General features: G+C 39.4%; 1 protein-coding gene across 2 annotated transcripts in view; it reads right to left on the reverse strand.

The window, feature by feature from the left end:
• The window catches only part of rsrc1 (arginine/serine-rich coiled-coil 1), a 147,306-nt gene that overhangs the window by 103,542 nt on the left and 19,663 nt on the right, over nucleotides 1-24,101 (reverse strand). For both annotated transcript variants that reach the window (XM_061720331.1, XM_061720329.1), the window contains exon 4: nucleotides 16,753-16,980. In XM_061720331.1, the coding sequence (XP_061576315.1) occupies nucleotides 16,753-16,980 (228 nt within the window). The remainder of the gene's footprint in view (nucleotides 1-16,752; nucleotides 16,981-24,101) is intronic.

Raw genomic sequence — 24,101 nt, forward strand, 5'->3', positions numbered from 1 at the left:
CCATTTACCACAGTTGCATGCCTTGTCAAGCATGTCATTGAGCATTCATATGTTGTTTGACTCTGATAGAGTGGCAGGCGAATTTATTAAAAAGTCAATGTGATGTGGACACGTGTACACGTACACACACACACACACACACACACACACACACTACACTCATACTCAATCCACATCAGTGACATCTGCCGGTTAAACTATAAGAAGGCAAAAGCTTGATACTGAGCAACTGAACAGGGACACACACACGTACACACACACACGTACACACACACACACACACACACACACACACACACACACACACACACACACACACACACACACACACACACACACACACACACACACACACACACACACACACACACACACACACACACACACACACACACACACACCCACAATAATACAGGGAGCACGGCTTTCCCTGAGGCCTGATTGCCATCTCCATAGCCCCCTTTTTAATAGGGCTGCCAATTGAAATTGAAATTGTATTCTTGTATGTGCTATCAGAGCTACCTCTCAGGGTTTTACACAGCTAAGGAGGTTGGAGGGACACGCAAACACACACACAGACTGACAGGAAGGGATAATACAGGGGTAAGTCAGGGGCTGTCACTCTTCCATGCAGAACACATAAGAAGGAACAAAACACAGACTTATCGTTCCATGCTTTCTATGTAATTCTGCATGCACACACACACACACACACACACACACACACACACACACACACACACACACACACACACACACACACACACACACACACACACACACACACACACACACACACACACACACACACACACACACACACACACACACACACACACACACACACGGGAGTGTATAAGCTGCCCCTCTTCCCAGTGGAGGGGGCTTTACTTTAGCATAATCCCAAAATGGTAGAGCGGGGTAGTCCATTAAAAAGGGGGCTAACAAATTCAGCACTTTATGTTTCTCTGAGGGAGGGTGAAGTGGAGCCAATAAAAAAGTCAGGAGAGCAAGAATAAGAACAAAAGAAGCTGATTCATGGTTGGCCTTTCCACTCTCTAAAACAGACACACACACAAACCAATTCATAGGAGAACCATATGTGTCCCCTGAACATGGACAACATCTCAAGGTAAATAACAAAAACAAATTTTTTTCCACTTTCATTTGTTATCGTCACGACTAGTAACACCGCAAAACCCCTGGTACTAGTTCTACCAAACTGCATCCTGTTGAATCCCACTGGGCTTCTTACCATTTTCATATCTTTGCGTTTGGCTGGGAAATGTGCTGACAGCAACATACTGCAGATATTTGTATCAACTTCTGTGCATATTTTGAGGGATGAGTGAAAACTGCGGGACCAAAGTGCCAAACCAGGTTTGAGGCAACTTAAAACAGGCGCTGCCGTCACAAATAAGAGCGCATGAACACTTTTTATATCAAAACATCCCCCATCATATGCATTATTACATAAACACATTAATATTCTTGTTAAAATAAAAAAAAAATCTAAATTATATTAAGATATTTGGAGGTCTATATTCAATTACCATCATGTCAATTATATTATGTTTTATCTTAAGCATTTTTAAAATACAGTATCTATATTGTCCTTAAAAGTACTACCAGCCAATGCTTTCTTTAAATCTTGTCTGATCCTTCAAATTTAAACCTTGCAACAATGAAATGATCTTGAAAAAAAGATGCTTACTTTGAGCGCAAGTAGCCAGATGGACTTGTTTCATCATTTAGTATGTGTTCAGGGTACGCCTGTCACGATTAATTATGCAACATCAGTTACTAAAAACAATCTTTATCGTATCTGCATGATCATCCTCATTCATTTAGTCATTGAGCATATAAAAGCAGAAGCAACAGAAATCTTGGCTTATGGTAAAATACTGTGGCAGGGGAATTAACAGAAATAGACAAAATCTTAATCAAATATTGGATTATCAGTCAAATGTTCAGTGATACTTCATAACTACTGTATTGCAGACACTGTCCAAAGTTGCACTTATGTTACTATTGTAAAATATCAAAGAAATTGAGCGCTGGTAGGTTTTTTCAGGATCGGAAAATCTGAGAAGACGCACAGACACTCAGCAATGGATTTTAATACGCATAGAGCAAACCAAGATTAATCACGTCTCCCTATGAAGAAATTGTATCTCCTTCTGCCCTGCTTATACTCACCGGCTCAGTGCTGACAGTAACTGAATGCCAGGGCCAGGTTTTAAAGAAAACTGACTTAATTTTAGTCTGTAACATAGAGCGAGAGCAGGACAAAGAGAGGGAGAAAGCAAAAAGAGAGACATGGAGAGCAATCAATTTCCCTGTGGTTTTCTTCAATAGCCGGCGTCCTTTTTCATACCTCCCAATTGTAACCTCTCCTAATCAGAGAAATACCTCTCCATTATTGAAACTGAGACAATGACACTCCCCAACATTTCTGCCTGCTCCAAAACTATGTAGATTGCAGTGCTGGTCCACAAAGAATAAAGCACTGACTGCACTATAAAGCAGGAGGGACGCGTGTATTAAAATCACATGTGGAAATCTTTTGGCTCTCTGCGCGGCCCCAGAAAAACTGATGGGGAACAATGGCAGCCCGGCACAGCATCTGTCATGGCACAATATAAAAAGATGATCTTGGCACAGAATGGACACACACACAAAAAAAAAGGAAAAAGAGCGCAAGAGCGGGAGGAAGATGGGGGAAATGGAGGGGAGGGTAAAGGGAGGGCCGGGCAATGGGGTAATTCATTTGCAAATCAGGCCCTGGTGCTCAGGTCTATTTCAAGCTGCCAGTGGGTGCCAGGAGTTAACAAGGTAATCAGTTTCAATCCTGCCCTTCAATTGTACATCACACTCTCATCCAGAGAATACCCAGTCCTTTCTATAGGGGCAGAGAGGGGAAATAGCAATCTGGCTGTTGGCTGCATGCACAGTACACACACACACACAAACACGCGCATGCACGCACACACACACACACACCTCTGAAAACAAGATATTAATAGCCATGTATCAACAACATGTCCTTACAACCATCAGAACACGGATAAGAAAAGCTGGAAAAAGACAAAAAGACACTAATTAATAATTAACTCAAAAATTTTGACTGGGAAAAAAACAACAATATTTACCATTTCAGGTCGGATGTTTCTAAATGACTTGAAATGAGATATTTTTTCAGATTGTATAGGCCCTTTATGATTTATCAAAAAAGTATCAGAAAAAAATTAACTGTGTATGTTTGTCCTCAGCCACCACAAAAGAAATAGGTATCATGCACATCATTTCAACAACTGACATTTGTTACATTGAGACTGTATATGTTAAAAGGCTTTTCATGCAAACTGCAAAGCTACTGCAACTAAACAGTTTCAAAAGCTTTTTTTTCCTCCGCAGATTTAATTAACAATTGCTTTAACACTTTATCAAATGAGAAAGTAGCAGCAGGTACAATATTTTTCTGGACTGAAAGTGTCAGAAAGAAAACAGAGCTAAACCTGTCCTAATCCTCGCTTCCTCTGTATCCCTCTCTTTAGCTTGTGTCAGCTGTAACCAACTGGCCCGAGCGCCAGTTAGTCCCCGTTAGGCCCTCATCTGCATAATCAATATGACAACCTTATTTTTCTGATGCAAACAGGATTTCAATGCTGAGCTGTATTTGTTGAGGTGTGTGTGTGTGCGTGCGTGCGGGTGTGTGTTGAGTGCCCAGTCTGCTCCTGGCCAGCCTCAGTCATGGCCCTCTTTAGCCTTAATTAGATTAGGTGCGATTATCCCGGCTCTACCTTACAAGTGTACAGGCGGGATAAAGTGGCCACAAAGGCCAGCCTGTCACATGCACCGGGCTCTGGTCTGCAGGTTATCAGGGTCCAGGGAGACACACTGCATACATTGTTATTCATATCATCCACACACCGTTTTCTCCTGTGCCTTTTTCACTTCTGCTCAGTCTCCCCCCACCCCCCTCCTGTGTTTGTGGTGACAAACTGGCATTATCACCGGCCAGGGTAAGACTGCCTTTTTTTTTCTCCCCCTCTCTTTCTGTCTGTCTGTCAGAAAACAAAACAACATGGCCTCAAGCACTTTGCAGTTAGGCCTAGAGGGAGACACGGCCAGAGTGTGTGTGCATGAGTACGTGTGTCTCTATAGTCCTGTCTTAAGCGTAACCAGTTCTCACAATTAACCAACATGCACGCGAATATGCCTGAAACATCTATAAACGCTCAACTAAAGTACACATGTAAATAAATATTCCACTCTAAAGACATGAATCCACTACAATCAACTCAACAGGAGCCCTTTGTTTTCAAGCACTGTCTTTATAAAACTCTCATATATCGAAAGGGGTTACAAACTCACTGTCTTGTTTATCAACCTTGAAATCAAATAAGGAAAGAATACGTAAACATAAATGTTGACCCTAATCATTCGTTTGGGTAGGCCAACTTCTTTTTCTTTAATCAAGACTTTATTTAATACTTTAGAAGTTTGGCATCTTTTGCAAAATGCATGCAAGGATTTGTAGAAATTACATTTCTCAAAACCAAAACTCTTTTTCTGGCATAGACACTAAAAAAATTTTTTTTTTAAATTGATAAATAAATAAAATAAAGCCAAGCCTTACCTATTGCATTCATATACTGAAAGCTCGAGATTCAAACATACAGTTTGATCACATAAACCTCTCTCAAACACACACTCAATACACAGTCATTTTGGCTTACGTACACCAGCCAAAATGTGTGTGCCATAATACTGGCTCCAGCGGCATTATTCAATCTGATTAATATCTGTTTGAAAATTTAACAAGATGATTTGTTGCTTTTTTATTTTCTCAAGGAGTCCTCCCTTTTCCCCTAGAAACATTTTTCAGGTAAAGGTCTGCACTGACAGATTTCAGTTGGTCTGCATCATTGCGCGTGTGTGTGGAGGAAAGGTTTCTCGGCTCTGTTGATTAGACAGCAGTGCCCACGATGTTTATACACATTGTACATAGTTTCCATGCCGTAAGAAATGGAAAAAAGCAGAAACAGAGAAGGAGAGCTGTGTTGAAAAAAAAGAAGGGGGGGGTTACAAAGGCTGAATCAGTGTAAGTGACTATTTACATATTTTACCTAAAGATCAGAAGCAATGATTAATAATATGACATAAACAGTTCATTTCCGGAATTAAAGATCACACACCGTCTGAATGTAGATACAGTTTTGTTAGAATTTTGTATGATGCTTTTTCCAAATGCGTTTGAACTGCATCTAGCAGTGATCCAAATTATTGCTCATGAGCAAAATGTGACCTTATGTTACAGGAATGCAGATAACTATGTTGCAAATCCAAAAGCGTCTAGATTTGATGTGAAAACTTGCAAGAAAAAAAATAAGAGAACTTCCACAACAAAAAAAAAGTTTTCATCAATACAAAAACTATGAAATGACAAGTACATTTTTCTAGTTTTAGAACAAAAAGGCTTTCAGACTCATTATTATTCCGACTGCGAGTTAAGCTAGTGCCATCAGTGGAAACAGGACTGTCACTACTTCAGTCTCTCTGACTGGTTAACCCTTTCATGCCCCCTTTTCACCGTCTTCTTAACCCAAACCCCCACCTTCCTGCTTCGCTCTCACCTCTACAGATACAGGTGAGTTTTTGCAACAAATCTCTGGCAAGTGCTGCAAAAACAAGTGTAGATTCCTCACTTTACAGTGTGAGAGAGCAGCTGTGTGCACTTTCAGCAGCCGATTTGTTATAATCACAAGTTTTTATTGTACTGAACTGAATTAGTCAAGTAAATAAATAAATACGCATGAGAAAGAGAACAAGTTATATGTCATAAAACATGACAACACAACTTTAACAGAACAACTTTCAAATTTTGATTCTTTTCTGGGATATTGTTATTTCATCACACAATGGAACTTTCTTAAAAGTGTATGCAAATCTTTAATGGTAATGTGAAAAAATGTACTCTGTTTTCATCCAACCATGTTGGGACCTTTACTTCTATAAATAGTCTTATCCAGCATAGACTGTGAAATATACATGGATATAGCTACCACATGATCACCTACTATTACGTGTATTCACCTTATGAAGCCTCTAGTTCAGTGTTTCATCCGTTGACATTTTGGTATTTTTAAATCACTAGTTTTAAGGAAGTGATCAAACTAACGTCAGCAGAAGCTACGCACTCCCATGAGGCCAATCCTCATCCATTTGACATTGGACCATAAGTCACAAAATGTATTTCATGCTCTTTTAAATATACATGAAAATTATGAATACTGAGGACACAAAACAAGTAAGAAGTTGAATAATTTGTCCCACTCTTCATTAAAATCTGCTACCAAACGAGTTATGCCAATCTGGTGATCAGATTCAGACACGGACACATTCACTGGTACTTTTACAGAACTGAAGCAACGCCTCATTCTTGCAGAAAAGTAATCATACCAAAAGCAATCGTCTCATGTATGTCTAGAGGGCTTTTATATCTGATAGAGTAAATAAATAAAAGCATAAACAGAAATGATTTATAGCTGATGTTAACAAGATATTTTAAAATAGACATGTACAAATTTGTTGATCGTAAATAATTGCATTGAAACTAATTTTGCAAACTCCAATAAACATGACTGTTATGACTGCGGTCGCTTCGACACAGATCAGGATATGTATCCGATTCAGGACCACATATGAAATTGTCCTGGGTCTGATTTGAAAGAAAAAAGAAAAAAAAAACGGATTTGCGCTGTTCAGACTGTCATTAAAGAAATCTGGTACGAGTCACATATGGCCAAAAAAAATAGGAATTGAGCTGCAGTGTGAACGTAGCTTAAGATCGTATCAGGACTCGTGCATCTCTGGTGGGCTCAATTCTGATTCTGGCATCAGTATCAGAGTTCGTCCATCTACTGTAAGCACCATCCGAAACCGCACGAATGTTGCTAAATTAACAGAATCAATCCTATCAAGCTCTTAAGTAGTCATCCTATGAAAAAACAAAAATAAATGAACCCCGACAGTAATATACAAACGAATACAAGTTTAGCACTTAATATTAATTAAATAATAATAATAAATTAAATAACTATTTTTTAAATAACATTGGTATTGCAGCAGTACTTAGCATCAGAAATGTTATAATGGTATTGAAGCAGGAGTAGCAACAAATCTGTCAACATCTGTAAAAGGTTGATGGCATTTATCTAAGTAGTATAAAGATTGCAATGTCATATTATACAGGTGTATACATTCTTCACAAATCTCCTCCCATACTTTGACTTTAATAAATGCTAAAATGATCACATATACAACCAATTGTTGTTTCTAACAAAACTATTAAAAATAAAAATGCTATTCACCTCCAGCAAACGAGACAAGTGAAAGGGAGACGATTTGGTGAGTATACATTATACAGAGCTGGGTGGGTACTAAAACACATGCCCCAGGTGTCATCAGGTGAAGGGTGGGGCAAACTTGGGACGTTTTAATAAAAGGATCTGGCCATTTTTACCTTTTACTTTCAATTGGTCTGGAGACCATCCCTTTTAATAACATTTTAAGAATGATTTTTATCATGAAGGCCAACCAAAAGTAGACCTAATATATCATCCAGCTGGCAAATAAGTGGAGAGCTGAAAAGATTCAGTGGTCTTTGCATATGTGTGTGCGTGCCAGAGAGAACAAGTCATGTGGTGGAATGACTCTATTAGAGAACCTGAGAGACTTGACCAGCAAGAGATGAAGGCACCATTAGAGCAAAGGAGAGCAAGAGTGAGAAAGACATTAGTACAAAATGAATTAAACATCGGCCCAGAGATCCAAACTTGCAGACTAAATGAACAGGGTTTCATAACGTTCCTTCAGCTATCAAATGTTCAATATAAGCTGGATGAGACTGCCAACTCTATCAGAGGCCCAAATAAGCACTTCCATCCCTCAGTAATCACAATCAAGAATACACCCACTATTGATAATACGAATGCATAACTCCTTGGTTTTAGTTTATCTTTGTGTAAAAGAAAACACACTTTCGATGTCTGCCGATTCCAACGCTCCACTGAGGATGATTGTTATATGTGCCTCTAAGGCAATATTTACTTCCACAACTGAGTCATAGTACTTAACTATTTGCCTGAGATGTTGTTTACCCAATCTAAGATATGTATTCTTGTAATGATCAATGCCATTAGGGAAAGATCTGCAGAGGTGTATTTCTTTCACTGAGCTGTACGGGTCAAATGCATGACAAAAGGTTTTCTCTGAAAACTTGTTGTTTATCTTCTCTGTTTATTATTTACTCTGACTCTTTTCTTTATCTTAGTTTGTAAGTTGCAACTAAAAAGAACATCTCTATCTGCAATGTATTCTCACTCCAAGTCTGTCTCATAAAGACTTCAGTCAACACTTTTCCTTGCCTCTGGGGAAGATGAATAAGCATTGGAGTGTGGAAAAAATTAAACATTAACAGTTGTCTCTTTTACACATAACGCTGTATAATGATCACATTTTTTAAACTCTCCACTCTGAGTTAAACAGCACTCTGCCTCCTTCAAACCAAACTACCTCGTACTTCCAGAGAGACACAGGGAGTGGAATATAGAAAAACCTATTTTGTCAATCACATTTGCATTACCCTCCTAAATCTAAGCTAGCCAGTCATAAAACCTGCTGCTTATAATCCTGTCTGCATCCTCTTCTGATCCATAAAGTACAGCAGCCAGCCACTTAAACAGCAGCCGGGCCATCACTAACACCTGCTAACGCTGGGCTGCAGAAAGAGGAGAGGGGAAAGGAAAGATGAGTAGAAGAGAAAATAAAAGAGAAGAACAGGGTAATTGGATTGGGGGATCTTCTATTTGGCCGGGTCTGGTCTCTGTCATCACACTCCAGGCCTGGCATCTCACACTGCCTACAGCAGGTCCCAAACACACAAACACCCACACTGCTCCAAATGTGCACGAGTGCTGAATTGCTACCCAATTCAGGGAGCAAACTCTTCTGTGCACTGCTAAAGCCTGCAGGGTGTCTAGTGTGTATTTATTCTCTTGTGTGTGAGTGTTTGCATACTCCCTTAACAACTCACTAAATGGTTAAACAGATTACAGAGCAGAGTAAGTGGATTGTCACAGCTTTCTGTCATTCACTAAGAGTGTAGAGGACAAATTTCACTCACACATTGTAAAGGGAACAAAAAATGAGTACACTATTACCATTTACTCTAAGGCTTTTCTGACACTATAATAATAACTAATAATACGTAATATAAATAACAGATTGGGAACAGTAAGTCTGACCATAACAAAACAAAAACTTTAAGCTTGGATTTTTCTAGAAAACTTGCATAAAGCCAGGTCATTTTTTAGTTCAGTTTAATAACTAACATAGTTGCAGCTCAGTTATTTGTGTGTGTTATGGTGTCTACACTACTCAAAACATTTGTTTCAATTTAACACACTGTTGAATATTTATACTTTTCTTATTCATTTAGGCTTCATGCACTGAAAAAGTACAGTTTGTAGCACAAATGGTTGAAGAACATTTACCTTTTATCCCCTAACTTGTCTTGAAAGGTTTTCAGAATGTGTTTCTACGCCCATCAGGTGATGAGTGAACTTATAGTAAATTGCTAGGCTGTTTTCTATCAGATTTAAGCTATTCTGTCCAATAAAAAAAACAAACAAAAAAACTGCTAATGACTGCATAGAGCCATGGGCCAATAAACAGTACAGCTGCACCTCTGAGTGTGTGCGTGTGCTCGTCTATTGGGAACTGAGTAGGGGAGTGTGTGCGTATTGTCCACCCTTTGCGCATAGGTATCCCTCCTATTCCAACCACCCAACCCCCAATTCAAACTACACACATGCTCATCTACTCTACTTCAGCCTCACCCACGTCTCTTCTTGCTCCTGGCCACGAAGCATTTCCCTTGATGCACACACAAATAAAACACACACTTACAGCTCATTGATTTAAGTCAATGTGAGTGTATCCTAACCTTCCAAGGATGGTGTTTGAAGTCTCTCTTACCTCCCTAGACCCACTCCCACAGCCAGACACAGCCTAAAGTCCTGCAAAAGTGCAGACACACAAAGCACAGCGCACAGCAATCCAGTGGTCCAATTCACACCACCCATACACACATTCGCATCATGCTGAAAAGATGCTGCAGGCAGGAGCTACAAACACACACACACACACTGAAGAAAAAAAAACACATACCTTCTCCATGTATTATCAAAACTAATGAGCAAATAGATGTTCAACAGAAGCAAAGAAGCAAACAATTTCCTTAGAGTGAGTCAAAAAGGAAGAATTGTGTGCAAATGCGTGTGTGTGTGTGTGTGTGTGTGTGTGTGTGTGTGTGTGTGTGTGTGTGTGTGCAAATGCGTGTGTGTGTGTGTGTGTGTGTGTGTGTGTGTGTGTGTGTGTGTGTGTGTACGCACTTGTGGGTAGGGTCTTGTTATATTTTCCATCTGCCTAACAGCAACTAGGCTTCCAGAGGTTAAAGCTGAACAATGGAGCAAAGCTAGCAAAAGTGGGGCCTGCAGGTCCTACTGGTACCCATGCGCTGATGCTGGGATCTTTTTGGATCATTGGGGGGGGGGTCACAGTAATACAGTAATAAGAGGAGATATTAAAAACAGTGAGCATGGTGTATACTTGTTTGTGTATGTTGGACACAAATACATACATACTGGAGATGCACCGATTGACTAACGACGGACCAGAATTTGCCAATTTTCAGCTCGACAGGCCTCACCAGTGACCAGTAGGTCACCGTTTACGGCCCATATTGAACGTACGTACATACAGGACTGTCTCAGAAAATTAGAATATTGTGATAAAGTTCTTTATTTTCTGTAATTAAATAAAAAAAAACTAAAATGTCATACATTCTGGATTCATTACAAATTAACTGAAATATTGCAAGCCTTTTATTATTTTAATATTGCTGATTATGGTTTACAGGTTAAGATGAAGATTCCCAGAATATTCAAATTTTTTTAGATAGGATATTTGAGTTAGCCATGATCAGCAATATTAAAATAATAAAAGGCTTGCAATCTTTCAGTTGCTTTGTAATGAATCCAGAATGTATGACATTTTTGTTTTTGTAATTGCATTACAGAAAATCACAATATTCTAATTTTCTGAGACAGTCCTGTACATCGATATATAATGTGCATTATATATGTAGCAAATGCAACAAAATGTGAACGTTTGTGAGGATAAAGGTGAGAGAGCTGAATAATTCACCTCTAATCCCAGATTGTGACTGAATTATAGATTATCGAATTTGGGTACACCTAAACAAAGCAACAAGTTTTTGTAAATTCAAAGTTTTTGAGTTGGTAGTCACCTCAGGCCCTTACATATGCTCTCAAACCTCCAAGAATTTATTTTCCATAATGTCCCCTCAAAAAAATGTTTTTATTGTATGTACTTAATTAATTCCTCCATGACTGTTGTAAGACTTTAAACAAGAGTCTTGTCTGAATCAGCACAGACCTGTATATGGGAAGCCTTAAATGTATTGAAGAAACTAAAAACTATATAAAAAAAAAAAAAGACGAACCTTTTACGAGTATTAATATCAGTCCAAAAGCCTTTGTTTTTATGAAAACAATACCGCAGTTACATGCACTTTTGTTTAATAAACAACTCTAATTAGTATTCAATCAGTTGCATCCCATAGGGATGCTGAAGTAGGTCAGGACCCCCAGCAAATTCAGCTTGACTATACAATAATGCACAGTAAAACACACCTTCTTGTTAAGAATCTGCCACTGGAGAGAACATTTAAACAAAGTGACTATGTGCTTCTTATTCTTAAAGGAAGTGCTTTTCTCTGTAACCATCAAGCTAGATAATTATTTATAGCAAGATTGATCTACTGACCTTGTTGACAAGTCTGACTAAACATATACACAAAGTAAGCCCTACAATCACCCACTTACCCTTTGCCACTGGTGAAAGGCAACAAGATCTCTTAACAACAGCTCGTCTTTTTCAATGAATTTTGCATGAAAACATGCCGCTGGAGCACCAAGTTGCCTGCTGTCATACTAGAGGAGTCTTAAATGTTTAATGACAACAACACCAAACACATGTGCGCACACACAGAGTCGGTGTCAGGGTGCCACTCTGAGGGGCCCCTCTTTCATCCTGACAGACACTATAAAGCTCCTGAGCCTCTTCTTCACCCCGCCCTGCCATCAGAGTTGCACCGCTGCACTGCCTTCCAAACGCACAGCAAGGAAACCTGTATGTAAATGAGGTAGGAGTATTAAGAGCATGTGTATGTGCGCATGTTTTTGTGGAAGTGATAAAGATCAGGATCTTTTAGAGACCCTGCCCCCATCACCATTAAGAAAAGAAGAAGAATGGAAAAAGTAGTGAAAAAGAAAGGTAGTGTATCATCGACAACCTGTATAGTTTAAAAAAAAATAGTTTTAACATATTCCTGAAACCTCTTCTCCCTTTCGTCTGCTAAAAGAAGACTTGTTAGGCACCTAAACTCCTGCGAGAGCATGTAGGGAATAAACACATCCATGCGAGGCAGGTTTTCGACCATCATGACATTATGTAAAGGTCCAAAGACAGAACTGCTATAGGGACAGCTATCCATTGCCACTTACTAATTTACACTGTTCGGGTGGATTGTTTTGTAATGGATTGTATATGTATTGTACCCCTTTACTTTTTACTTTCTTAAAAATAAAGTGTCTTAAATGTTTTTTAATTTGTTTTTAAAAAAAAAGACGTCAAGAAACTGCAAAGTTATATTTATCAGAAACATTTTTTATTTGAAAACAACATGATTTTAAAACCTACTGACAGCTGAATTGAATACTATTGATCATATTATTACAATAACCTATTCTGTTGAGAAAGCTTGGGTTCTTTAATATTCTAAGCAGCTTGTTACATGAAGATGCTTAGACCTAATAATGGTGCCAGACCAAGCGCATCGCAATGGTATCAGGATAGTCAACATCTGCTCTACAAACCACTAAAGCTCTTTCAGGAAAAGATCAAGAAAAACAAAAGGCATCGGTATGCATTGACCTGACTCCAAATCCCCTAGATGTCAGCCTGGATGAACCTCTGAAGTCTGTGAAACAGAAACCCTACCAAGAAAACCCCATGATTCAAAGGATCTGTTGAAAAGGTGTGGTGCCAAACAGGACAGTGAAACTTGGCTGCGTCAGAATTATTCAATACGCACACAGGTTAACGCAAACTGAAAGACCAGATAGCAGGATAGACAGTTTGAAATATATTAACACTGCCACAGGTGGAAATGCAAGTATGTACACAAACCAACAAACATATGTGCACACAGACAAGCTAAAGCAGGGTCAGAAATAAGAAAGAGATTCCTATCAATGCTAAAGGATATTGAAGCCTTAATAAGAAAATAGATATAGTCTGCTGGCCTCACTTCTCAGTGTTAGCTTTATTTGTTTTCCTGATACTGATCTAAGAAAGGCAATATCTAATGGCTTAAAATAAACGGAATACTTTTCCTTTAAAGGTAAACCCCCAAAGCTTTGTACAGAGAAATCTTAAGCCCTCAGGTTTTTGCAGATGGACCAACAAAGTCATCATATTGATCACAAAAATGAATCAATAAGCTTTAGTACACCTTGTAATAGAAATGTTTTGTTGTATTCTCTAAATAAAAAGCTGACCTCTGTTTGAATATGCAAAAGCCTTAATCCTTGTTTTATCAATAAATATTTGTTGAGTCTAAGAGTTATGCATGTTTTATATCCAAAGAACACCTTAGTCAAGATTTAGTCTGCAGAAATGACATATACTTTACCGAAGTTTGATTTCCACGTTGTAATTTTTAGTGTGTTATCATGAAATCAGATTACTGAAGCATACATTTGAGGAGGGAAAGTTTATTAATTCATTTTTTTTAAGTAAAACCATTCAAATGTGTTAAAATTATGAACTCAATATATTTCTGTAATTAAGCCTCCTTTTGAAAACGAGCTCAAAACTTGATCTTCAAAAATCAACACTTTTAAATCAATAAACTAGATTATTTTTATGTTTTTAAGAATATTTTGGGGTATTTTTGGCCTTTATTTGATAACAAGAAAACTGTGTCACAGCTGGACTAATTTATTTGTGAGAAAAGCCCATTATGACATTCAGCCAAACTGAGGTATATTGTGTTTTCAAGTCCTCTTGTGTAAAAATTCAAATAAAGACAACTATTAACATTTTGATAGTTAAAGTTTTCAGCTGGTTTTCAGTGGATCGACTGATCAATTTCAACTTTCAACTTTCAAAGTTTAAGTAATCTTACTTGAGGAACTTATGTGGAAAAAGTAAATAAACTTTTTTCCCCAACTCTTAGGTTTTGTAACAGTTAAGTATTTCGCCCTGATGTGACAGAACTGCCGGAACCCAAGACACATCATCAGTAGTGTGATGCCTCACAAGGTGTTTCAGGCGTTCAACACTACACACCTTTCACAAGGGCGACCAGTTGGAGGATGATCAGACCTTGGCGTATCCAGCTGTATCCGAAACCTGTAAGGTGGGAGTTTTCCGCTGCTCTGTTGTAATGGGAGCCCAGCATGGGTCATTCTGTTTGAGCCACATCCACCTGCTACTTCTCTCAGTTGTCAATGAAATTGTTTTAACAAGGCGACGCATGTCTGGCTGTGGTGTATGATGTCTGTCTTTTGATGGTGAATAAGACCACAAATCCTCAGCATCACACTTCAGTGGGACACACGTTAGTGTTCCAGCCGTGTTGCGTTTCTTCTGCTGAGAGTTCTGCATAGTGCTGCTTCTTCTGTTTGTATGGCTGTTCAACCAACATCTCTCATATGAGTAGAGGTGCGACAAAAATCAATTACAAAAATAGTTGCAGACGAATTGATTGTCGACAAAAAAAAAAAAATTAACAGAGTGAGGCATCTTCTTCCTTCTCATCTCTGCTGTGAATTGCATTATGTACAATAGCGTTCAGCTGCTATTGTCACCACGCGTGTTTTTCAACAGAGTGAGGCCTTAACGGGACAATCATTTAATCAGGCAACAGTTATAAGGCTATTTGTAAACTATTTGGAGTGCATTCATTCTACAGTGAGAAAGATTACTCACAAGTGGAAGACCTTTGCCTGTCTCCACAGAATTGTGGACATCCTAGTAGGTTCAATCAAATGTCAGACCATGTACTGCTCAAAGAAATAGCAAAAAGCCCAAGAGCAGCTTCCAAATTTCTACAGGCCTCAGGATATGAACTGTTTAATTTATAAAAGTACAATTATAAAAAGACTAAACAAGTATGGCTTGTTTGAAAGTGCAGCCAGGCATTTCAAAACATGCCTCAAGTAGATCACTAACTCTTCTGTATCCCCAAAACATTCTGCTGTCAAATGTGAGGCCATCTGTCCAGCAGCTGAAGCTCAAGCGCAATTATGTCATGAGGCACGACAATGATCCCAAACATACCTTTAGAAAAATAAATAAAATAAAGGTTTTGCAAAGGTCCAGTACAAGTACAGATCTTAATGTGATTGAAATGCTGCAGTTGGACCATTAGACAGCCTTGAATAAACAAATGTCCAAATACTTTTATGAACTGAAACAAAAACTGGAGGAATCTGCCAACATTCCTCTACACTGATGTATGAGACTGATAACATTATAACAGAAAGGATTAATTCAAGTTGTTGCTGCTGAAGTACAAGCTACTGAATTAACACAATTCACTCAACACGGCTTCTGTATTTTGGCTTCTTTTTTGTTTTTGTGAAATATGTCACGTCATCATTCAAGTGGGGTTGTAATTACCAAATTTTACAACCTTTTCAGCACCATGATTTTTTTAATGTCTTATTGCATAACACCTTTGAATCAAAAGGGGTTTGACTTTCTTTATCACATGACTGTAAATCACATAAAGTGGCATGTAGCACAAATGCTAGTCTCTTGGGATCAATAATCTGACATATACACCTGTGCTATTAAATATAAGAGACAAAAACTGGGTACCAGTACTATTAGAGTGGTCTGCATTGCATTAGAGGACGTTGTGTTGGTGTGGGACTGAGAATGATATTCTGATAGAAGCGCAGAGAGGCCTCCGAAGTAGTTATATCTGAAGTGGAGTGTACCACTGTCCAAGTAGCCAGTAGTCAAAACCTGATCTTGGCCTGTATTACAGTTATCAGAAGATCCAAAATTGCGAGTATGCCATTTTGTTTTTCTTTAATAAGATGCTCTCACGTAATGCTTTTTTTTTTTGGTTTTGTTTTGTTTTTGGCAACAAAGACGCTTGAGGTGCATATGATCTAGTTATGTTTCTAGACTTATTGCAACTGGGCCCAGAGGGTGAAAAGAAATCAGACATCTTCTGGTGACCAAAACACTATTTCAAACAAAACCTGGGCAGCATTTCCACCTTTCATCTATTTGTATCTCACACTATGAAATTTTCCTCTTACAAGAGGGAATTGTTTCACATTACACAACCTGTGAAACTCAATGCTTGATTGCAGGGGGAAAAGAAGAAGAAAGGCAATGATAGATAGATAGATGGAAGGATTGAGTGATGAATGGGTGGATGGAGAATCTGACATTGGTCTGCATACTTAGATCTGTATATTCTGTTCCCATGTGCCGTCAATAGTTTAGTTTGAGCTTTGCAGTGTGTGTGACCACCGATGAATTAAACTTCAATGTGAAGTATGGCTTTCAACTTACGCTTTCTTCTCGGCCTTGTCTTTACTCTTGTCTTTCTCCCTGTCCCTGTTTCTGTCTTTTCCTCTGTCTCGCTCCTTGTCTTTCTCCTTGTCCCTCTCACGGTCGCGGCCCTTGCGCCGGCTCCGGTCTCGCTCTCGCTCTCTGCTGCGGCTCTTTTTGCGGCTTTGCACTGCTCGACGGCTGTGGCTGCCGCTCCTACTGCCAGACCTCCGGTGGCGAGAATGAGACCTAAAATAAATGAAAATCGACAAAGTGGGTGAGATTACAGCTGATAAATCACTGTTGAAACATTTGTTTTTCTGTTTACTCTATACATAACAACTGAATTACCCCTTTTTAAAATATCTACTTTCAAATGCTCTGCCTTCTGTAGTTTCTACTTCAGTAACCCAATTACTGTCTGCATACCTAACGGCATCTTTTAATCTTTAATAGCAAATGTGGTTGATGCCATTTCATTCAGATGCCATTTATGCATTTGTGTATGTCTGCTCAAACAAATATCAACCTTAATCTTATCGTGTGTTGTTCAATGGCAGATTTCAATGTATTTTAGTTTTTGTTTACTGTATGATCAAACTGCGTAACCCTAGATAGAATAAAAACAATTCAATCTTTGATCCACAGGTCTAATTCAAATCTGATCCAAATTGACAGGATTGATTGCTGTTGATTAACCGAGCACATAGTAAGACCAACTTTGTGAAGATTGTGACTTCACACTGTAAAAAAAGCAACAATCTGAGGTGTGTTACCCATGAATGAAACTTGACGGGATAACATTTCTCAAGAGTGGATGTACTCATTCTTCATTGGGCAGGTGTAATAATAGTTATATACAAGCCGATACACCATAACACACCAACACACAAAGAAATGTCGTACAAATTGAACCAATTAGAGGCTGGCTCAGAGGAAGAGCTGTCCTCGGCATTGATCCTGACACTGGCCCTGTGGTCTCTGAAAGATTTACAGCAAGAGATTACTTTGTGAGCTTTGACACTCAAACATTAACAATGGGATTTAAACAAACACGAAAAAGAAAATGTGCAAACGCATTCTTTCTCCTCATCTTATAAAACAATTCACGTTGCATGCCCCTATGACTGATAACGCAGAAATGTTCCATAAAGATGTGTGTGAGTGTGAGACGGCGTTATGTGTCAAGGGTGTGTATGTGAGAGAGAAGGTAACTGTGGGAGAGTTGGGGGGTTGGGGACATAATTTAAAACCACAGTTTAAATCGGCAGCTGAGATGCCGTTATTTTCCATCATCTATCATTTTATTGATTTGTCTATAAAAACAGTCAAACCTGCTGTCCACGAGCTTTATTGCTTTCCACCCTTTATTAGTTTGTAGTTTGGGACATCCAGAGCTGTCTCTCATCCAATGGAAAACTAATCATTTTCTTCAGATGCCTGTTACCAATCTCACGGACAACACTAACAACTGTTGAAATCCATTAGGGGAGGGAGATCCTGATCACAGGACACTCAAGACATCATTTCAAGATTTCTCCAGAAGGGAATCTCGGAAGGGGAGGAAAGGGGAAACAAAAAGAAGAAAAAAAAAACAACTTTTTGTTGTTTTTTTTTTTTTAAGTCAATGAAGTGCAATAAAGTAAGGTAAAAAGAAAACAACAACATTGGGCATCTGCCCACTGTTCATGCATGTCTTCCGCCTGTCAGTGAGATCCATGTCTAGGCAGTCACTTTCATCCATCCATCCATCCATCCATCCATCCATCCATCCATCCATCCATCCATCCATCCATCCATCCATCCATCCATCCATCCACTTCTGCTTATACAGGTTCAGGTGGAGAAGCCCAGACTTCCCTCTTTCCAGCCAGCTTCAAGCTCCCAAAAGAGGACACTGAGGTGTTCCCAGGCCACGAGATCTCAAGAGAGAAGGAGCAGTGACTCCACTCTGGGCCCTTCCTAACTAACAGAACTTCCTACCCCATGTCTCAGGTCGGGGTTAACCACCCTGTGGAGAAAACTCATTTCAGTTACTCGTATCAACCATCTGGCTGTTTCGGTCAGTCTCCAAACTTAATGACCATAGGTGAGGGTGGTAACGTAGATGGACTCCTAAAAAGGGAGCCTCGCTTTTTGGCTCAGCTCTTTCATCACCACAACAGACCGAGTCCACATTACTGCAGATGCTGCAACAATCTGCCTGACTAGCTTGTGCAAAATTCTTCCCCAGCTCGTAAGAGAGACCCTGGGGTACTTAAACTCCTCCACTTCAGACAGCAATTGACCCCCAACCCAGAGAGAGCTTTCCAGCCTTTTCTGACCGAGACCCATAGCCTCAAATTTGGAGGTGCTAAAGCCCATCCCTGCCGCTTCACACTTGGTTGTGAACTATTTAAAGGAGCCGTCTGTAAGAAATGGCCAAAACTGGTACTGCAGTCACTTTCAAAATATTGTTGAGCGGCGTGTACCCTCCCCCTCCTCCCCCCGACCAGAGGTTGCCAGGTAGGCTGCAGAATGCAGCAGGAACGTGGGCTGTCATGGCTGCGATAATTAGAGCCGAGCTGGCAACCTGGATGCCGAAACAATACTGACTTTGTGATTGGGAGATAGGTGGAGGGTGGAGCTTCAGAAACAATACTGACTTGGTGATTGGGAGATAGGTGGAGGGTGGAGCTTCAGAAACAATACTGACTTGGTGATTGGGAGATAGGTGGAGGGTGGAGCTTCAGAAACAATACTGACTTGGTGATTGGGAGATAGGTGGAGGGTGGAGCTTCAGAAACAATACTGACTTGGTGATTGGGAGATAGGTGGAGGGTGGAGCTTCAGAAACAATACTGACTTGGTGATTGGGAGATAGGTGGAGGGTGGAGCTTCAGGCCAAAACAAAAAATGACAACATAAACATCAGTTGAGGGCTGCAACTCCTCTTTTTAAACTGGAATATCCTGGCTTGAGTGCTGTTGTCAGTGACATAAGTATTTGAAATGAACATGATTTTTAAATGTCTGTTGACATATCGGGGTCATTTAATGATTCGTTTTATTATTGCTCTTACATACAGCTCCTTTAAATGAGAGTTAAAGGTCTGGGGTCAGTGATACTATCAGACTGATATCAACAACCTGCAAATTAGTCATTTCTGGTTCCACAAAAGCTAAGATGATGAAAGCTCACTAGTAATGTTTCTATACAACAGTCTTGTTGATTAACATTTTTAGGAAGATTTTTTTCCCGTTAAATGTGCATGAGGTATGTTTTCATTAAGGAATAAATATATGAGACTCCATAATGTTTTCAGCCTCATCTTAGATGAAGTAACTATTTACTATACAAAAACAGAGCGATGTACACAAACTGGAAACAAATATTTGTTAAAGAAGCCGAACAAACATAAAACTTTGGTTCTAAAGAAAGAAAATTGAGAAAAAAGTGTTCACAAATTGGCTTCAATAGGGAATGTTGTTCACATGACATGTACTTGCTATAACTGTCTTTTATGCACAGATTATGAGTTCAGTGGATACTTATTTTTATTATAAAATAATATACTGATTTACTGACTGTTTTGACACAAATAAAAAAAAACACTGAAAAAAGTCCATTAGTTTCCCAAATCAACATGTGAACTGAAGAAGATGATTATAGACAAATATAGAAAGATTGTCTGAATAGAATTTGTCAGCTGCTTTTTAAAGGAATGAACACATCTGATGCAAAGTAAATTGGAACAGCTGGAGCTGTACTACTTTTCTCAGAGTATATTCAGCCTTATTGCTTCCTGCAAATCAGACACTAAAGGAGCCAGTTTGAGTGACTATCAAAGAAAATCATGACACCACATCTTATTCAGAGGTAGAGATGAAAGTGGTCATGGGACATATGATTTATAATGTTTAATACAGTGTTTACTAAAGCTATAATTTGGCAAGTCAGAGAATACCTTCTAATGGAAAAAGGGAAAAGAAAAACATTGGCATTTTGGGGGTATGGAGCCTCCAGGCGAGATAATCCATCAATGGCCCAAACAGGCCTTGGAACGAGTGAATCTATGTGTTGACAATGCCTGCGTATGTTTGTAATCAGTACTACATGAGGAAAAAAAATGCAACAGGCCTGCAATGTTCCAAGCCTAAGTCCTATATTTACTGCCAAGCAAATTGTGGCCAGAAGCAGCAGATGCAATAACCACTATTTCTCTGCCCCCTCTCTAGTTCTCAGTCTCCCTTCCATTTATCCCTCTGATGGTAAAGAAAACAGCCCACTTCTGGGGTGTGCAGCAAATTAAATTTACTGTAGTTAATAGAGTGAGCCTATGCTGCTAAATGTCAATTTCCTGACCAAGTCTTTCCCCTTGGAAAATGATTAGCTAATTTGAGGCTAAGGATAAATGGGCTAATGCAGGACACACACACAGATAAACAGCCACAGTTGGACCCCATTCCAAGCCCTTTCTGCGCTTTACATTTTATTGGCCTTATTATCTCCAGGGAAAATGGGTCCCCCTATGACCTAAACATATTTTTATTTCTAATAAAAGGCCCTTGCTGGTTTGCTCCCACGTACAACACCAGCCTTCCCCCGATGCGCGGACACACACACAGACAGACACACACACGCATGCACGCTCTCACACACATATACACACACACACAACCTCACAGTCTTCTTTCTCCATTCATTCCTCGTTTCATCGTCCAATCCATTAAATCGGAGCCCTGCAATTGGCTGGAACCATTTTCCTGGAGAATTATCAATAGAGTAATTATGCTCCATGTTGGGAGCTGGGCTGAAGCTTATCGCCGCTGACCTCCCAGTGTGCGCCAGGATATGATCCCTCACCACAGCCTATTGGGGTAATTATGCGCTCGGGTGTGAAGCTGGATGGTGTGTTACCTTTATCTGCATTCTATTTCTGCTTTCATTGAAAATTGAACATTAATGGTAGCTACATGATACCAACTAGTGTCAGATACAGGTGAGCGTCTTCAGTGGAATCTGACCTCAGTCAAATCATTATTCATAGTACACTGTACAGGGATGGGAGGACATGAACACCCACGTATAAAAAAAGAAAAAAAAGGAAACAATCACAAGCACTGCTCTTTTAACCTTATTTTGCCCCCATTTGAACAGCAGAGAGGGACAATCATAATGTTTTTCCAACCACCAACGCGAGATAATGAACAGAAAATAAAGTTCATATCCAAATCATATTTATCCTGTAGTGTAACTGGTACACAAAGCAAGATATGAGCTACATCTCCTCTGTGATGATGTCCCAAGCGCTGTGCATGTCCACTACGGAAGTGCAGCACAGCAGTGATTAATGACCATGAAACTTTAACTCTTTTTCATGAGACATTGGCGGGCAGCAACCACTACCTCACCAAAAACTGGGTAAAAGGTAGTCATCAGGTTCTCATGTATGACTTCATCTTCCTGGTGAGGAGTTGCTATTACATCAATAGCTGAAAATGACTCCTATCTATAATCATTTAAACTGAAGCTACAGTAAATGCGTCAATACAGAGCCCTGCTGACCCGGCCCTCAGGCCGGTCTCTGTGCAATTAGTCGGTGTTACAGTTCATCTTGTTCAGTCATGACTCTAGGATGTATGAATAGAATTGCATGAGTGAAAGTTTTATTTCAAGGCTATAAATTAAAATAAGGGCATGTGTATTAACAAAAAAAGAAAAAAGTGAATTTACTAACAAACAGTATTTGTGTGCAAGTAGGATGATATCTTTATTATTTTCTGTAGAAGTAGCTCGTCACAAATTAAAAAAACTCAACCATAAAAAGAGTGGCTACCCCAGAAAGAGAGAAGAACTGATATTCACATAAAAAGAGAAAAAGCCTGTATTTTGTCTTTACACAATGTTAAAAATATCATGTCAAACAAAATCAGCAGAAATGGCAGCTCGCATCATTTGATAATAAACTTGACCTCTTCAACGTTGGAGGTGAATGTCAGCACACAGATTTATTTAGACTGCGTGATCCTGAATCAATTAAAAAGAGGGATCTGAAACCAATACACACAAAAGGTTTCCTGCATAAACTGGCATGAAAAGTTGATGCAAATATGTTGTTTCAATCTGTTTGACACAGCGGTTTCTCACTACAAAAGGGGAATATTACACCCTTGAAATTTACAGAAAATATTTGGTATTTATTCTTTGACTTTTCATTTGATCTCACTTGACAAGCCCTTTCTAAGAAATGATAAAACATTAGGTGAGGACACATTGGCTGGACACACATGAAAACTACAAAAAGAAGCTTACTCGCCAACTTTTCCCAGCAACAGACAGACTGAAAGGAAACAGGCCTAATGAAAATAAGATGATCTATATTTGAAGAACTTCATTAATGCACTGTTCCCTGCAGAGTTACTTCCAGTGACAGAGACACTCGGCAGCAGTTTCATGCTCAAGTTAAAAGTCGTTTTTCTTTTTTTCTGCCATTTTAATGTGTCTAAAAGCACCTTGAGTGAGCAATGTGCATTTCCTGCTGCCAAAAGACGTGGAAAACAGCTGTTCCTGCCCGACGCTGCCTGCTGAATGGAATGCAAATATGTTAACCATCCAGAATTTATTACTTTTGAGTGCTGTTCAAACGCAACGGCAGACACAAGTTTAATTTATGATATTCCTCTAATTATGAGAGCTGTTGAAATCATTTCCCAAGCTGCTTCGTCCCTCCAAGCAGCCACATTATCTGTTCCCTCGGTTCACACACACACACACACACACACACACACACACACACACACACACACACACACACACACACACACACACACACACACACACACACACACACACACACACACACACACACACACACACACACACACACACACACACACACACACACACACACACACACACACACACACACACACACACACACACACACACACACACACACACAAATATGCATACAATAAGACATAAGGAATCACCACAAAGTAGCTCATTGTGAGCACAATTAACACAGCAAATACGGAGCATGAAAGATTTGGAGAAATGTTTTTTTTCTTTGTTCGCCTCTGCTTCATAAAAGTAATGTTTAGATTTGTCGTAATCTTCAGTTTGCTTTTAATTTAGCAGTCATCAACACAAATGTGTGCTGTGTTGTGAAATGAGACCCCATGCAGGCCACCCACTCACTACCTCCCATACCCACCAAGACACACATTCATGGACTCAGCCACAAGCCACAAGGTCAAGTCATTTAGCAGAGTTCAAAGGCTTTCAAAGACCCCTCAGATCTATATGAACCTATGACAGCTAGCCAACGATGACGGAAAAGAAAATTTTCTGTAGTGAGATATGGTTTCCATGTGCACAAATGGGTG

This window comes from Cololabis saira, chromosome 4 (genome assembly GCF_033807715.1).
Source record: "Cololabis saira isolate AMF1-May2022 chromosome 4, fColSai1.1, whole genome shotgun sequence".
In the NCBI taxonomy this organism is placed as follows: domain Eukaryota; kingdom Metazoa; phylum Chordata; class Actinopteri; order Beloniformes; family Belonidae; genus Cololabis; species Cololabis saira.